The sequence below is a fragment of the Juglans regia genome, chromosome 12 (genome assembly GCF_001411555.2).
Source record: "Juglans regia cultivar Chandler chromosome 12, Walnut 2.0, whole genome shotgun sequence".
Classification (NCBI taxonomy): Eukaryota; Viridiplantae; Streptophyta; class Magnoliopsida; order Fagales; family Juglandaceae; genus Juglans; species Juglans regia.
Window position 1 is genome coordinate 14,640,146 of NC_049912.1, and position 18,486 is coordinate 14,658,631.

Genomic DNA, 18,486 nt, shown 5'->3' on the forward strand with positions numbered 1-18,486 from the left:
ATGTAAAATACATATTTATTAATATATGTATTTTATTTTTAAAACCATGACTTGCTTGCATGGTTTTAAAAACACAAACTTTTAAAACACAAACTTTAAAAAAAAAAACACAAACTTTTAAAACACAAACTTTAAAAAACAAACTTGGAGTCCAAACCCTTGCATATCCATGACTTGCTTGCATGAGGCTGTGTCAGAATTCTTTAAAAAAACACAAACTTTTATTAGGCTTCCAGACATGAGTCTTGGTCCAATCAAGTGGCAGACATGAATCACATGATAACAGGTCAAATGTTAAAAGTGTTTTGGGATTTCTGGACGGAGTCTCGTACGTGAAGGCACAAAAGAAGCTGGGTAGTTGATAGGCCTTAAAAATACAATTTTATCTCTCATTCTTTAACTGATTTACAAAAAGACCATTGCTTTCATTAAAGCATTAAACTTAATTTCGGACCTGGAATTACCATTCCGGCTGGAATTAATTGAAATTGATCGAAACGGCCGGAATTTGACCCGAAACGGAATAGGTACTTACTCTGTGCCAATTACTATTCCGGCACAAAAAATTTCAGCCATTCCGGCCGGAACGGTTTTTAAAACTTTGCCAAAAGCACTCAGCCTAAAAACAAGAAAGAAGAGAAATGTAGGGCTTCAAATATCAGATACGCAGGGCTATTTGGGTGAGGCCAATCAGGATCATATCAAACGAATAATGCAAGAGTTTAAAAGTTCAAACGTTAATTTGATGGGTCATACATACTTCATGAGAGGCTTTATTCACAGATGAAAAATAAAGTAATTCCATAAAGGGGCAGGAGAAAGAAGAATTAAATATGTAGAATAGTGAATGAATTATGAATCATCATATATTTATTGTACAGTAACAAAAAAATAATATTTAAGTGAAAGACCCAAGAGTGATCAACAATATCACAACCAAAACCAGCGTTCCTACACCTCTCTCCTTGGCCCAAAAAGGATTAGAAAGAGACAAAATGAATAAGCATACCTGCATCCGCCATTTTCCAGAAGATTAACCTTTTCGAACAAAAACACACAACTCTATAGCAAATATCAGACCAGAGTGCATTGTAGTAGACGGATTCCAACTCTGGACTTGCTAATGTCAAAAGCCTTTTTCACCCTCTTAGGTATTAATTACTTTTCCAACAACACAAGTACTTGGCTCAATCTCATCGATAGCCGCCGCCATAAGGCTGCTGAGGAACATAACCACCTGTGCCCATCATGGGGTTATAACCACCAGATATGTTTGAGCCTGGAGGTAATCCAGTTGGTGGTTGCATCTGGACCCCTTGCCCCATCCCCATGTTCATTCCCATCTGCATTCCCATTCCCATTCCCATGGGTTGATTCATGCCTCCATATACCCCCATGTCCATGCCACCACCGGGCCTACTAACCATGCCCATACCAGAACCCATCATAGGATTTGATGGAGGTCTGAGGGCACTGGCACCAGCACGGCCCATCCCAGAACCAGATCCCATAGCTTTCCCCATGTTGACAGTAGACATAACAGGAGTTGTGGCAGGTTTTTCCATCCTCTTGTCCTTCCGATTAAGTGCATCAAAATCAATTCCAATATCTGCCATAGGATTTATTTTAGCTGTATACGAAAACAAATCATGTCAAACATCTTGTAATATTAATAAAACACAAGAATAATAACGGTAATCAGAATGGTAGTAGTGGTAATCACATTTCACCTCCTAAAACTACCACTCTATTTGCAATATGACCACCAAACTATCAAAATTGTCCTTTGATCCCCCACATAAAACATAAGTTACAATTTACTCGATCGTTACTATCTGACTGTTAAGATCGATAAAGGGTAGTGGTAATCTGAGGGGTAAAGTAACAATTATTGTAGTTTGGAAGTGCAAAATGTAATTTACACAAATGATGATGATGATGATGACAATAATGAAAACAACAATTATACAAGCATTAAACACTCACGTCCAGATATATTTAAATTCACAAGCCCTCTGCTTAGCGTATCGGCCCAAACAGTTGACTTGGTCTCAAACTTGTCCTTTGCTGGTTGAGGAAATATTGAAAGTGATCCAGATGAAGACGGAAGAATTTGTTGTGGAATTGTAGGGTCATTTGGTCCAGCTTGAGGGAGTAAATTACCAAGAACATCACTGTTAGGTTGAACAGCTGGTCCAGTGGAAGTTTGAGCAATATGTGCATCTACAGGAGTTGCAGGACCCTGTAGTGGAAGGTAGGTCATACCGTTAAACTGTGAAGTTGGCCCAGTTAATGCTTGAGGCATATGCGAAGTGATGGGAGGTGGTCCCTGTTGTGGAAAAAAGTTTCCACCATTAAGCTGTGCAGTTGGTCCAGCTGGAGTTGGTGGAACCATGAGTGAAGTGGGGAGAGATGTGGGTCCTCCATGGGGAAGGAAGCCTCCGCTACTAAGCTGTGCAGGAGGTCCAGCTTGAATCTGAGGAGCTACAGGTCCTGCCTGTGTGTGGAAAGTGCTGTACATATTAGCAGTTGGCTGTAAAGGATGGCCAGTTGGACTTGGAAAAGCTTGCTGTGAAGTAAAAGTGGATGAAGGTCCAGGAGGGAGGATGTCCGCCAGAATATCAGTGTTATGCTGTGGGCTAGACAGCTCTTGAGGTGAATACTGTGAGTTTGTTGGAGGTTGATTATTGTAAACAATATGTTCGGAGAAAGTAAGGCCAGAAAATGTGTCCTCAAAGTCAAAGTTTGAGACTGCATCGGCCTTTGGAGCAGCTTGCTGGGGTGGTTCAGCACTCCTGTTTGTGGTAAGCTGGAGGGAAGTTGTGGGAGCAGAAGTCTGATGTTGAGTTGGGAAACCGTCGGTGGAAGGAAGAGCTTTGAAAGGAGAATCACCAAATGGATCTTCAAAAGCCTGCATCAAGGATACTCAGGATAGACGCTATCAATTCAAATTCTGTGTCATATTAGGATATTATTGAAATTCCAAACTGGGACTACTTCAAGATATGGTTGTTTACTTATATAAATTCTACACAGTAGGCCTATTTCAAGATGACTCTGAAAATCTAGCAAAGCAAACAGGGACTCGTCATCTGCTATTGAATGGACTAGACCATCATCACATCATATTGCTATAGTATAAAAAATGGGCCTTTTAAACACATCTAAGGGAAAAGATGAAACACTATTAAACCACTTTAAACTTCAGTTTGTATGGTACCAAAAATCCATACCATATAATTATAGCATAAGATGCCTACCTGATTCACAACATCAGCTGCTGAAGCTGCAGCCACAAAAGTGGTTGCTGGAGCAGCATGTGAGTAGGCATCAGCCTCAGAGGTTGTGGTTGCAGATGTAGTTGGCACAATGGCTAACGAGTTTGAGGGAAATGAATCTGACAGTGAGCCAAATAAGTCCATCTCGGCATTGTTTGAGGTAGCTGGAGCAGCTGAAAAAAATGGCAAAACATAATACATGAGTATTCAACAACAATGCTGATCAGCAAAGCCAGCAAAGTAAATATAACTTTAGAAAATACATATAGATGTATAAGTAAGATAATAGTTATAACATCTAACTATCTTGTTAGATTTTGTTAGATTTTTTTTTTCGGGATAAAAAAACATCCAACAAAATCTAGAAAACGGAATCAAAAGACAAGGAACTTTCAAATGAAAAATTAACCGGTCAAAAATGTTAAGCCGGCTCCCATTGATCACAAGTGCAGTATTTCAACTTTAGACTAACTGGATGCGTATGTGTGCGCGCGAGTAAATCTTGTTATTTTATAGGTAAGCCCAAATTTTTTTTGATAAAAACGATAGGCATAGACCAAGTATGAAGGATGTATACAAGATAAAATACCTAATTAGGAAATAGAAGCAATAAAGTAATTCATGGAGACTTAGTCTGTTGCACCATCACCTACCTCAAGCCTAGTGTGTCTAGAAATACTCCCATCCTCTTCGGAATTTTCCAAAATCCCACCACCACATGCAGTCCATGGATACCATTCTCTTTCTTTTGTTTGCCATGATACTAGTAGAATTCTGACACCGGTAAACAAATCACACCATATGCATGCCACTGTTCAATTTCTTAATAAACCTTTTTATCATATCAACCACATTCAGTCCTCAATAAAACCAACACCCAATTCAGTATCCTTGATGCATGAACTGCCAAAAACCAGTCAGTTAGCTAATTGAGACACTCAATCCCATTGTAGATATATGCACTCTTTGCTGTTCCATTCATGATTTTCTGATGTTGCTTTGCATTTCCTAGAATGAATTTAGGTGTTTTCTTTTGTATTCTTCTTGTGTACATGGGCTTCGCCTATACATTCATTTCTAATAAAATCTCTTCTTATAAAAAAAATCCCATTGTAGATACAGCAATTCTTTTTTCTTCTTTTTCCTTTCCGTTCTTTTGTATTTTAAATTTTTTGGTCCATTGGAGACCATTGGACATTGAGGTTGCAGCAACTAATTGAATTTGCAAGTAAACTTCCCTATGCTCTATGAACCACCACCGCATTCAAAGCCAAAGGCATTTCAATATACTATAAAGTAGGAACAATTAATTTTAAGAAAAGGGTTAATAACAAATTCAATTTTGCAATAGCTACATCAGTCTTTTAAGAAACTTTGCAATTAGGAAACTCTGCCCAACACCCGTTAGTTTTTTTTTTTTTTGATTGGCACAAGGTGTCCGGAACAGCATCCCGACTAATTCCGAGACTGCACAGGCCCTCCGCAAGGAGTTTCCCGCAAGTGCACCTCAGGTAATTCAAGAGGAAAATCCCCTAGTCCGATGGCCCCTAGAGATTGTTTGCACCCAATGGGATTTGAACCTTAGACTCAGGGGGAGCATACCCCCAAACCCAAGGCCTTTACAACTTGAGCCTACCCGGTTAAACACATTAGTTTTTTAAAGGCATGATAGGCCACGTGTTAGCCAATAAAAAACTGACAGTTGGCATCTCACTTACAAATCATACAAACTTAACTGACAGTTGGCACCTCACAATCATAAAAATTAATTAAAAAATTATAATAAAAATAAAAACATATTTTAAAATATAAAATTTGTCAAAAAAGAAAAAAAGATTAAAAAAATTATTAGTCTGGGAAAGGGGAGGAGTTTCCTCCACATGGTTGGTAACCACTGATAGGGGAGAACCCCCCCCCCTCGCCCTGCCCCGAAGGTGCAAGGCATTTGATCCCCTCGCCGCAAGCGAATCTGTGGCATGCAATCACCCTGCGATCCCATGAAACCAAATCTACTCATGGGGGTGGCTTGCTACTACCCCCTTAAACTCTCAGTCATCCCGCGAACAGATTTGTACCACGTGAGTGGCTTGCGACCATCCCATGAGGGGCAGGGGAAGAGTACCGCTCCTCTGTCCAGTGGCAGTGACCCACGGGGGGGACTCTCTTGCCTCTCCCCCCCCCCCCCGCCCCAGAATTTTTCTTAATGTTATTAGGATTTTTAATAACTTCGAGATCTTTACATTTATACTTTAATTATAATTTTTTAACAAATTTTCTGATTTGTAAGTAAGATGCTATGTGTTAGTTTTCTTATCGACTAACACGTTCTATTTGCCACATAGCCTACTGTGCTGCTAAAAAACTAGAGTATTGGACAGAGATATCTAATTACGAGTTTTTTAAAACTTGGTTCTATCCTTTCTCCTTTATTTACTTATAAAAAAAAAAAAAAAAATTTAAAACTTGGTATTAATTATGCATATGTTGAAAACTAATGTAGTTATTTACAAACAATGAAAACCCAAGTATTAATTTTGAAATTAACCCTTAAGAAAATTTAGGTCAAAGATCCAGTGTGCTATGGGGTACATAGATTTAGGGCTGGTTTGGGGACTTTAAATATCATAGAATTTTGTGAATAATAGTGAAATGGTTTATAAATAGTAGTAAAATGGTTTCAATTAAAATGTTTTATTGGGTTTTGGGAAAGGAAAGAGAAAACATTGAATAAAAATATTATAAAGTTGAAAAATTGTTTGAATATAATATTTTAATATAATTTTTGTTTTGAAATTTGAAAAAGTTGTATTATTTCCTGTGTTTTGTTTGGAATTTGGGGAAATTTGTATTGGGTTTTCTATTTGGATAATGATTAGGTAATGATTCGATGAAAAATTTGAAAATTTGAAATTGAAAAGAATTTTGTGTTTGAGAGATGTTTGGGAAGAAAATTATAAGAAGTTTTGAGAATATCTGAGAATATCTCATTACCCAAACAAGCCCTTAGAACCTTGTGTAATTTTTATTTTCTTCAAAACAACCCCAAGGTATGAGCATATTAGGACGACTAACGTTAATGCTTTGGTCCACCAACGTTAACAGAAAACACGTAGCCGATTATTCATAGACTGCCACGTGTAATTTTTCATTGTTTAAATAATGAAATTAAACTTTTTGTGATACAATCATACAATCGATTTTATATATTGAAAAAACAAACTTTGAAAGCCACAACAGTGGCTAGGTTCTGGCCCCTCGATGGTGGACAGAAATCAGCCACCACAAGGGCACCCAAGATCGGGCCATCCCCCTGGTTGCCAAATTCCGACCATGGTAACAAGTCACCGAACCTGGCCACTACATGGTGGCTAGATCCTGGCCACCATGTGGGTAGCTCAACGGTTTTTTCTCATTTCTAGTTTTTAAAAAAAATAAAATCAGTATAATACACAGCAATCTGTGATTCAGCCAAATGTTTTCTGTTATGTTAACTGACATAAAAATTAAACCAATACTTCTAGGGGTTAATTCTAAAAAGTAGTATGGGTCCTACGCCTAAATGCCCCATGTCAAAATTTCCTAATTTTAACTTAATTCTTAGGGGAAAATACACACGCCCCTAAAACTATGACCCAAATAACAATCACCCCTCGAACCATAACTTGGGCAATCAGCACCAAAAGTAGTAAGAAATTGAATCTACCCCAATTTCCTTTTAAAAAGATAATTACACCTAAGAAGTCTCAGAAAAGAAAAAATACCCTACTAAATTCAAAGCAATTATTTTTAAAAACTATAAATATTTATAAATAATAAAATTTTAAAATATTTAAAAAAAATATAAATATTAATTTTCAAAGTTTAAAATTAATTATTTTCATTTTTATTGATTTTTTGTTTGTTTTAAAGAAATAATAAATTTTTTTATTTTTGTGTTTTTCAAAAAAATTAGTTCCCAATATTTATTGTTTCTTATATGTTTATCTTTTGTCACGTTGTTTAACGTTTTGCACTTTCTTCAATTTTTTGGAAGTTTTAAATTTTTATCAAGGGTATTAGGTCAAAATCTTGGATGGAGGGAGTAGATTACAATTGTTTGGTAGTTTGAGAAAGTGTTGCCAAAATTGATAGTTTGAGGGATAAATGAAAATGCGTAGATAAACAAAAGACAAATTTAATAACCTAAATGTTGATCCCGACAATCAAATAATAGAAATTGGTCCCATTTGAACCATAATTTAGAAAAGTGCAAAATATATTAACGTTTCTTCAACCCATCACACATTAGATAAAATCTTCGTAAGGACAGGTAATGTGAAGAATTCATTAAGATATCGGTGGAAGAGTAAATGGAGCAGCTCTGTCTGGAACCTAAATAAACATTTTTATATGGTTTTCAGTACCTGAAACTGGACCACGGGGATCAAATTCATCAGAAGCCCCAACTTCCAGGTTCTGGGGAGATGCCAAAGCACCATGAGAAGTGGTTGCTGGACTTGGAATATTGTCAACAGGTGGCAAATCTTTGGGAGCAGATGCTGCTGAAGCTTCTTCATTCCTGTCATAAAAAAATGTTAGAATGCACTCAAGTAGTAAGTTTTTTTATAAGTTACATACATCTCAACTGGTAAGTAATAGTCAAGAAAAATAACAATGCACTATTTATACCTTTGACTGTGAACAGGGCTTCGGGACTCACTTACAGCTTCTTCATAACTTGGAGGAGCACCAATATTCTGTTCAGAAAATTTCCGTTCAAGCCGCCTGCCATAAGGGTATACATTTGTCATTCAATTGATTGTGCTAGATCGAATTCTTGACAAGGTGGATCTTAAAACCCAATAGCACCAGCATTTGACCATGCATCTACAAAAAATATACCTTCCATCTACAGATTGATTGTCAGCTCTGCCACCACTGCCTCTGTAGGGTAAGAAAATAAAAGCTATGTAAACTTTCAAGCTCAAGGATCTCAGGAAGCCATCATCTGCATGCTTACATTGTAAAAGGAACATATGACTTTGCAAACAGGATAATCCTTATATTCCAAGCAGGTTCTATCAGATTACACTTTTTGTTACTGTTTATTGAAGAGAAAGACCTCGACATAAAATGAAAAATTTGCTTTACAACATATTTCCTTTCTCTCTTTCCTCTACCGGTTGGGATTTCTATGAAAATTGAAAAGATCTATAGGAATTTCTCGTGGGGAGGTAAAGGGGAGGAAAAGAAATTTCATTTAATGAGTTGGGATAAGGTATGTCAACCGATTTCAAATGGTGGTTTGGGTGTGCGTAACTTGAGGCTTTTTAATAAAGCTCTTTGTGGTAAATGGTTATGGAGATATCATTTAGAAAGAGATGCATTATGGAAAAATGTGATAGATGTTAAATATGGGGGTATGTTAGTTGGTGTTCAAATGAAGTAAAAGGAGCTTATGGGACGGGATTATGGAAGTCAATTCAAATGGGTTGGGGGGAGTTTGTTTTTTTTTTTTTTTTCATAAGTAGTAATCTCAAACTTGCACGGGAGTTTGTTAAACATGTCAAATTTAAGGTGGGGGATGGATCAAGAATTCACTTTTGGCATGATAATTGGTGCGGAGAGTTACTCTCAAGGATGAATTTCCTTCACTTTTTCAGTTTGCAAGGCAGCAAGATGCAACTGTGGCTGATTCATTCTCTTTTTGAATAATAGCATTCAATAGACTGTTGACTTCGTGAGAAATGTGGAAGTTAATGTAATTTCAGATTTTTCAGCAGATTATATGAGTTGAAAATTGTCCAACAAAGTGTAGACAGATTGTTGTGGATTCATGAAAGAAATTTCAGCTTCTCAGTTCACTCCTTTTATAATGCTTTAACCTGCCAAGGTGTATGTGATTACCCCTGGAAAAGTATTTGGTAAGTTAAAGTGCCGAATAAGGTAGCTTTCTTCTGTTGGCTGGTGTCTCATGATAAAATTCTGACCACTGAAAATCTAAGAAAGCGTGGCCTTTGTATTGTTGATTGGTGTTCTATGTGCAAGAAAGATGGCAAATCAGTTAATCACTTGTTTCTCCATTGTGAGGTGGCTAAAAGTTTGTGGAATGCCATTTTTGGAAGGATGGGTATTTCTTGGGTGATGCCAAAGCATGTGGTGAATTTACTAGCTTGTTGGAGGTATGCTGGGTGGAGTCTACCTTTTGCAGCCATTTGGAAAATGATTCCTTCGTGCTTGATGTGGTGTCTATGGCTAGAAAGGAATGGGAGATGTTTTGAAGACAAAGAACAATCGATTGATGAAATTAGGGAATTTTTGTTTAAAACTCTGTCTATGGGCTAAGGCTAATTTAATGAATGGTGATGATGTGTTGGCATTTTTCTAGTTTTTTCTGTCTTTTTAGCCACTGTATGTAGGTATTTCCTCTTGTATACTTCCTGTATACTGGGGCTATGCCTATTTATGGTAATAAAACTCTTATTAATTATCAAAAAAAAAATTGCTTCCTCAATCCTCGAAAAAAAAAAGACAAAAAACTTAACCAACTAAAGATGCAAGATAAAAACAACAATTTGAAAAGGAGTTGAGAGAAGGGAAAGAATGAATATGTTACTCTATAACATCAGTGAATATAAACACATACCGAGATGAATATTGACCATCATCATCAAAAGCCTGGTCTCTGTCTCTATCAGAGCTCCTACTTCTTGAGCCATACTGGTAATCGACACTCTGACTTCTTCCTCTATAATCGTCATCCCTATAACCATCTCTACTATAGCGTTCCTCATAATCTCTGCTATAAAGATCTCCATCACGACTACGTGAGTCCCCGTATCTACCATGGGGCTCGTCATCCCTATAACCAGTTTCTCTCTCTCTCCCAAAGCCTTCATCCCTGCTTCCGTAGCGGCCTTCATAACGATCATCATCAAATCTGTCACCATATCCTCCAATACCAGAATATGAACTGGGCCTATACATTCCACCAGTTGATGAGGTGCTATGGAACCTATTAAGCCATAAGTTAACAGTTTAGTACCACATTGCTGATAATTTCTTACAAAGAAAAATAGAGGGTTCTCCACCAGAGTGGATCATATGCTCTTCCACACATTCTTAAAGCTAGAAAGTATTTCTATTGTAGAATATGAGAAGGGGGCTTATGTTCATTCATAGGACAAGCATACAAAAATTCCACAACAGTTACTACATTCTTCACTGTGGCAGTTGGGGAACTCTTAAAAGGAAAAATTGCACCACCTCATCCAAATAGACTAGCAATAATGACAATCTTAGCTCAATTATGTGTTAGAGAGCAAAATAAAAATCCACCAAATGAATAAGGCAAAGAAGATGGATCTTCTGATGTGTTATACAACAGAAAATATCACAGAATATGAACTCTTTGTAAGAAGAGACATAAGCAAGCTACCCTTCCAAAAGAACTAAAACTTAGAAAAATAACTCATAAAAATTTGTAGAGCTGATAAATGAAAGGAAATCTAACAAAGGCACTTAATGTGAAGACATTTTAGAAATTCACTTGTCTGATAATTATAAAAAAAAAAAAAGTTGGAATGGGGATTATTTCAACAAGAAAATGGAATCTAAAGACATGCAAAACCCTAAATGGCAAAAAGTTGAACAATAAAACAACAATGGCAAGATGATTAATCCCAATGCATATAACTTTTGCTAATCACATCTTCATACCAAATGACTAAACATCGTGTTGGCTTTAAAGCAGCATGGTAAAGGCAATTTGTAGGCTTGGTTATTCCCATTTACTTCTATCTATTGGTGGGGAGGTATATAAAGGAACAAAGAGTGGGCTGAGGAATGAAAGGTCAAAGACGGAGAAATGGGCTAAATTGACAATGTAAATAGCATATAGCCAATATAAGAATGAAAGTAATTTCAATTCTGAGAACAGGCTTACTTGTCCCTGTTAGAAGCAGCCTTCTGTCTAACTTCAATTATTTTTTCTTTATCGTTCACTAGAACCACAAGACTCTGAGATTTCTTCCTGACATTGCTTCCCTGGTCCCTTCCACTGGAATCAATATATTGAAAATCAGCCAATGTCTGCCAAGTGGGAAAAATCAACTCGTCATTAACTCGATGATACAGTGCTAATCATTTCCAGGTGACTGCAAATTTTTAAAACAAAAAACCAATACTCTAACTCAGTCAAATAGCACCCAGGAACCAGAAGTTACTTGTAGTTGATAAGCATGTTCCCTGGTCTCATCTATGACGCGCTCTGACCCATGGGCTACGAGGTAATCCAGAACAATCAAAGCCTGAAGCTCAAACAATAACTTTTTTACTTGTACCATCAGAAACATAATGAGAGAATTAAAAGCAGTAGATACTAAACATACAATATACAATATTTATCAAAATCCAAGGGCTATCATGAAATTGAAGAGTGGATATCAAGGAGAGATTCACAGAAGTAAGTTTCTTGGCAAATCATTAACATATGGAAAGAAAGAGAACAGAGACAGGTAACAATAGCATATAAGTTGGAGAGAAAACTAAATATTTAGCATCTGAAAGTTACTAAATTAAATCCCAAAAAAAAAAAAACAAACCTTATAGACATGCCGCCAGTTCTTGCCAGTATCATTAATCCGCTTCCAGATTACTGCCATGATCATTTGGCATTCATGACTGCATGAATATTAAAGCAAACTCTTTCGTTTAAAAAAGAAGCTAGAGAGAGAGAGAGAGCTACTTGGCATAAATAAGCAATGCAAAAAACCTGTATAAGAGAACAATTCAAGCTTACTAGTTTCTGGTTGCCTGTGCAATATCTGCAAGAAGCGATCCATGAGGACCCCAGGGCTCATTGCTTGTAGCATCAAGAACCTAAAAGGCAGAAGAATAGATTAAGTCACATTGTACTTCATTTCGAGATCATATATACATCATCTGGAAGGCAATGTGAAAAGTATAGTTAATAGGCAGTTCTGGCTCCATTGACCCTAGACATAGAGGATGGATGAATCAGTCATTTCATCACCCAGATGAGCAAAAAAATAAAAAAATAAAAAGAAGTAAATCTATACCTTCTGTTCTATTCCAGGAACTTTAAGCACTTTTTTGTTCACCTCTCTCTTGCTGTAATAAAAGGGTATAGAATAGAGCATTTTAGGAAAATGTGCCACATAATAATAAAGAAACATGACAAAACTGATTCTGCATTTTACCAGAAAGCACCCAAAGAACAATCTTTATGTTTCCAATAATGAATCAAGAAAAAAAATACTCAAATGATTGGCTACCATGATAAGCACTACATAATGAGAATCACAGCCAAGACTTACATATCCCTAACAGTTTGACCAAATACTTTCTTCATCGTAGCCGGTGTTAAAAAAACAATGCTCTACAATGGCAGAGTTGTGCAGCCCACTTCAAAGGAATCCCTCTTCAAATATTCTTCATGCACTGCTCCAAGTGAAGGTTAAGGGATTAGATTTCCACGGCTCTTATGCAGCTCAACACTTGTAAACACAAACACACACACACCCACATGATGTCAAGAATCATATCTTTCATCCCACTGCTTTGGACTAATTACAATACTTTCGTATCTTTGAATTCTGCTTGACTCTTCAAAAAAAATGGACATAGCACAGAGAAATTATAACCACTGACTAAGCAAACATGAACACAAATATCCAAGATCTTCAAAGAAATGAGTATCTTTGAACTCTGCTTGACTCTTCCAAAAACATTGACATAGCACAAAAAAATCATAATCACTGACTAAACGAAAATGAACACAAATATCCAAGATCTTCAAAGAAAATGATAGATAAACTTATTAATACCATAAATAAAGATCCATATAAGGCCCACCACATCAAATTGACTTCCAACAAAGGAAAGAAAAGCACAAAGTATGAAACTCAGAGCTATAATGGCCGAAATTGAGTTCCAATCAAGCATCAGTAATTCAACTAAAAATGAAATCAATACAATAACCTATCCATCTCCTTCAGATTAAGCCACAATCATTGACCCTCGAACCAGAAAGAAAAAAAAGGGAAATCAACAAAGAAACCCAAAAAACTGGCAAACATCATTTTTTGATAACACTGAAAACCTCAACAAGGCATGCCCTTTGGATCTCCCACCTGCCACAACTGTGTATCAGCAAACAAGGGGAAGTCCTAGTACCAAATCAAACCTCTGAGTCAGTAACTCATCCCAAACCCACCCTCTAACCACTAGACTGCAAACCGAAAAACATCATGGTGTTAAGAAGTTATATAAACACACGAGTAATATCGAAGAATGAGATGAGAAAATCGGTGATACCAATAATTTTTTTTTAGTAGTGATACCAATAATATTATGTTCCCAAAATTCACAAAACCGTGTTTTTGTGTTCAACAATGGAATTAAAACTCCAGTACGAAGGAAATCAATACAGAATAAGCGACTGATTATTGAACCTTCAATGAAACTTTCAAGAATCCAATTCAAACCAATAAATGCAAATGAAACAGAATTTGTAAATAAGCCATTTACAATTAGACATAAGATATGAAACTTCTTTACCAAGTAGCTGATAATTACAAACAAAATCTATAAGGAATTCCACAACAATTAAACAAAATTATGTATATATAAAAAAAAAAAAGGTAAATGGAAGATCAATCCTATACGGTTGAATAGAAAGACCGGCATCTAGCAAAGAATACAAACAATAGAAAGACAGAGAGGAGAGAGGCCATCAAATTAAGGAGGCAAGGCAGGTCAAGTGGAGCTGAATCTACATTGAAGAAATATAGAAGAAAAGAGGGAGAAATAGATCTGAAGCGCAGAAAATATAAAGAATCGGTAGGAACCCAGATCAGAATGGGGAAGGAGATCGAACGAACCTGATCCGACGTAAACAATTTGAAGCTTGAAAAGAAATCGATTTCAAGAGGAAAGGAAGAGGAGAGCGGAAAATGGGAAGAGGTCTTCTGAAATCCTTTGAGAATTGTATGTTGGTGTCCGTTGAAATAATAAGACGGTGAGAGAGGGAGAGAAAGAAAGATGACGAGACAGACAGCGCAAATTACACGCAGGGATTTTTGGATGGCTTTCTCTATTATTCCTTTTTCATTTATTTATTTGAATGAAATTATATATTTTATTTTTTGCAGTATTGTTTATTTGTACTTATTGGGAACTTTTTTTTTTTAATGAAAAATGATAATATATTTATTTTATTTTTATTATTTTATTTTATTTTAATAGTTAAAGAAGTCACTATTAGTGTATTGATATTATTTTTAAATATTTAGAAATATTTAAAAAAAAAGTAAAAAAAAAATATATATATATATATATATAATTTGCACTAAGAGGCACACCAAATGGCAAATAGGTAAACTTTTTGTTTTTTTTTTTTTAAAAAACCAAATAGGCAAACTTTTTTTTTTTTTTTGAAGGAAATCATCTCTCACATTTTATTAGATCAGAGAAGAAATACATGGAGGAGCCTCCTCCATAGTTACAATGAAATTTGAAATGGAAAGAGTATTTTTTGCTAACAAGTGTGCTATGTTATTACCATTTCTCCTAACATGAGAAATATCACACTTAGCAAAACAACCAGATAACACTCTAGCCTCACTCACAAACACGGTTGCACTGGACCAAGCCTCTGCAGTAACCTTGAGATCATTAATAACTTGCAATGAGTCTCCTTCGATGATGACTTGTCCAAGACCTAAATAAATGCCAAACTTAAAGGCCTGCAATGCACCATAGGACTCAGCTAGCAATGGATCAAGGTATATTTGTTTATTGATCCTCAAGGTAGCAACAATCTGTTCCTCACAGTCCCTAACACAAATGCCAATGCCTATCAACCCTTTAAGCTTATCAATATCTCCATCCCAATTGATTTTATACCAATTGGAAGGAGAAGGAGTCGAGACCTCTACTGATGGGCAACCTGGTTTGATTCTGCAAACATCTCTTAGCTCTTCCTCTCTTAGCATATCTAAAACATGGTTGGCCTCTCTAACCAAAGAATTAGGATGAGAAAACTCTATGTTGAAGATAAAATTGTTCCTTCTCCACCAGATTTTTTTAGCTACAATCATAAACTCTTGTAAAACACCAGGATCCATAAAGACTATAATGGCATCTACAAGCTGCAGCATTGAAAATTGAGGTAGATAACACTTTTGGAGCTTTTTTTAACATTGACTCCAAACATCTCTTGCAGCTTCACACCCCCAAAGAACATGTACTATAGTTTCCGCTTCCAAATTGCAAATGGGGCATAAAGGACATTCAACAATTTTCCTCTTGAATAACCTGGACTGAGTGGGGAGTGCTTGTGACGCCCCGACTCCCACATATAGGGACTCAAGAATCGTGTCGTCGGGATGATGACAACATGGGTCACGCATCCCAACGAAATGTGCCCAAGTGTGTGTAACATGCAAAAGTGCACAACAAAAGTTGCAGCGGATAATATAATAAGTCAACTAAGTACCAGAAATTTAAATACAAGTATCCAAAATAATTTACCTTTAAAAAGTTATACAGTCATTCCAAATATATTACAAAAGATAATTACATAAAAGAGTATGATAATAAATCTCGATACACGAGAGCAATCCCAGATCGCTCTTCCAACGGAGCCAAAGCCTAAGGTTCGTCATCCTCATTTGCATCAAAATCTGCGATACCATAAAACGGTACCGCAAATAAGTAATAATCCAAACAACCCTCGAGATAAAAAAGCATTAAAGCAACCAACTAACAGATCCCAAAACCTTATTTTTCCTGAAAATGAGTATTTTTCCAACACATGCTAAAAATCTCATTTTAGCCAAAACGTAAAATCTAACATTTTTCCAAAAAATGATTTACACAAAAACCAACCATTTATAGGACAGTGTAGGCGGGAATCACAGGCGGGACTATACCACCATCCCTGCTTACCACCATCCCTACCGCGTGCACCGTAGGCGGGAATCACAGGCGAGACACAACCACCATCCCTACCGCTTGCACCGTAGGCGGGAATCACAGGCAGGACTCTACCACCATCCTTGCTTACCACCATCCCTATAGTTCCTTTCCACACAATGAATACATATCAGAGCACTGTAGGCGGGAATCACAGGCGGGACTCTACCACCATCTCTGCTTACCACCATCCCTACCGAATGCACCGTAGGCGGGACACAACCACCATCTCTGCTTACCACCATCCCTACTGCGTGCACCGTAGGCGAGAATCGCAGGCGGGACTCTACCATGATCCTTGCTTACCACCATCCCTATAGTCTCTTTCCCTTTTTCTCAAACCAGTCAATCCAAACATTTCAAACATACTCAAAATTATTTCTCACATGAAAACCCAGTTTTCAAATAAACATGTGAACATGCATGCAATCATGTGAAAACCCAGTTTTCAGTTACAAACATGAACATGCGTGCAAATGCAATGAACACGACCCGACAACAATATCCAACAACCAACAAATGTCAACACAATCCAATCACACAAATAACTTCATTCTCCAATCTATCCAACCCCCGTACTCATCGGACTCAGTCCGACAAAACCAATCAATAATTCAATACAGTGTAATGAGTTAGTGCAAAAATACATTTAAATGACAAGAGTTCTTTGAAAAATACCTACAGCGCTATATAGCAATTTCCGGAGGATCGCGGAAGTGCAAGAAGTGACAATGCAGCTACAGAACAGTGCCAAATGCACTGTGGCTGTGGGTCTTAAAGACCTACTTTTGAACGGGTGCAAACGAAGATCCAAGATTGATAGGGTAGGGCTTAGGGATGTCGGTGAAGCTAGCGGTGGTGGTGGTTGGCCGTGGATGGTGGTGCAAAGGGTGGTTGAAGACCAAAAATACCCAAATCAGAATGGGGTTGGTAGTGCTTCACTGATGACGGATCAGAAGTGGGGTTGGACCCATTGGGTTGCTAGGAGGTCGAGGATGAAGTGGTGAAGAAATGGTGGCCGGTGGTGGGGCGACGACGGCGCAATGGTGCAATGGATGCCGCGGCTTGGAGTAGCTCGTGGGGAACGGCGGAGCGAGGAGGGCTGGAAATGGAGGGGTGGAGTCGCCGGCTGGTGGGGAAGCCGAAGGGAGGGGAGGTGTCGGTCACCGGCGGCGGACTGGGTGGAGGCAAAAAATGCACAGGGAGAGAGAGGGAGAGACGCCACGTTGGAAGCAGAGGGGAAGAAAGAAAAAAGAAAAAGAAGAGAAAAGAAAAAGGAAGAAAAGAGAAAGAGGAAAAGAAAAAGTGAGGGAAAGAAATGCGGTCCAATCCTCATATCTTGGGTCACAAAAAATGATCAAACGGAAACGATTTTAAAACCATAAGTAAAATAAAATAATTCAAACGTAATGATTAAAATGAAAATAAATAATTAAACCCAACAATAAGTTAATTAAATATAAAAAGAATTTAAATGCATAACAATAAATAATATTAAGAAAGCACTTCAAAATCATTTTCACAAAATTAAAAATCATAAAATAAACCAACTAAAAATCCAATAATTTTAAAACAAGGGAATAAGTTTTTAAATCCATAAAAATAATTCATTCAGTAAAAATACACTAAAATACGGGATGTTACATCCTCTCCCCCTTAAAATAAAATTTCGTCCTCGAAATTTATAGAGCCAAACATCACGCTAAAGAGGATACAAGATATAACCCAAAATACGCTCGGAAAGACCATACTAACAGCTCCCAACACGCATGAGTAATCCACTCCCAAGTCTACTCCTATAGGCGATTCCATTATGCTCGCATTAGTCTCCCAATGACACATCACGTCTGTTACTCCTAGGGCGGCCAAGTAATCCAAAATCTCCATTTCCACAAAAACATTAATACAACACTCAGCAAAACCCAATGATTATTATATTCCCACAATAAACTGCTAACCTCAATTAGCTCCTATGCTATAACTTCCAAACCTTCCTTGAATTCTACAAGTTGGTAATCTATTAGTCACTTCTAAAGTTAAACATCAACAAGTATTTCCATCATCCAGACCTATTCTCTCAAAATCAACAAGAATTATATCTTAAATCCGCACCACCAAAATTTTAATCTCTAATTACAAGTATCGTCTCAAATTTTCAAATCACCAATAATCTCTTAAGATCAACACAAGATTTGAATCCTTAATTATATCACAACATAACACCATTGAG

The 18,486-nt window shown here is 37.0% G+C and overlaps 1 protein-coding gene and 1 long non-coding RNA gene across 3 annotated transcripts in view; one reads left to right on the top strand and one right to left on the bottom strand.

Moving 5' to 3' along the window:
- LOC118343986 overlaps positions 1–997 on the top strand; it is a 38,085-nt gene extending 37,088 nt beyond the window's left edge. Inside the window, exon 2 of the long non-coding RNA XR_004797806.1 lies at positions 917–997. This is a non-coding gene — a long non-coding RNA (uncharacterized LOC118343986). The remainder of the gene's footprint in view (positions 1–916) is intronic.
- On the bottom strand, positions 849–14,334 carry LOC108992581 (clathrin interactor EPSIN 2-like). Of its 2 annotated transcripts, none has more exons than XM_018967170.2 (14): positions 14,162–14,334; positions 12,596–12,719; positions 12,338–12,389; positions 12,058–12,137; positions 11,861–11,939; positions 11,483–11,566; positions 11,203–11,348; positions 9,904–10,272; positions 8,160–8,201; positions 7,947–8,042; positions 7,682–7,836; positions 3,261–3,451; positions 1,987–2,911; positions 849–1,630 (listed from the first exon to the last, which is right to left on the bottom strand). In XM_018967170.2, exons 2-14 carry the CDS (start codon positions 12,628–12,630, stop codon positions 1,194–1,196), a joined length of 2,691 nt encoding a protein of 896 aa, XP_018822715.1. In that variant the 5' UTR covers positions 12,631–12,719; positions 14,162–14,334; the 3' UTR covers positions 849–1,193. The 2 variants fall into 2 exon arrangements, with proteins under 2 accessions (XP_018822715.1, XP_035539536.1); XM_035683643.1 differs by lacking the exon at positions 14,162–14,334 and adding an exon at positions 12,805–12,863.
- Between the last annotated feature and the right edge of the window lie 4,152 nt (positions 14,335–18,486).

Bases quoted from the DNA above. Each gene is read 5' to 3' on its own strand.
- LOC108992581 (XM_018967170.2), bottom strand. From the start codon at position 12,630: ATGAAGAAAGTATTTGGTCAAACTGTTAGGGATAT. The intron at 7,837-7,946 runs GTATAAATAGTG...TTTTTATGACAG, and splicing joins AGCCCTGTTCACAGTCAAAG to GAATGAAGAAGCTTCAGCAG. The intron at 2,912-3,260 runs GTAGGCATCTTA...TCCTTGATGCAG, and splicing joins CAGCTGATGTTGTGAATCAG to GCTTTTGAAGATCCATTTGG.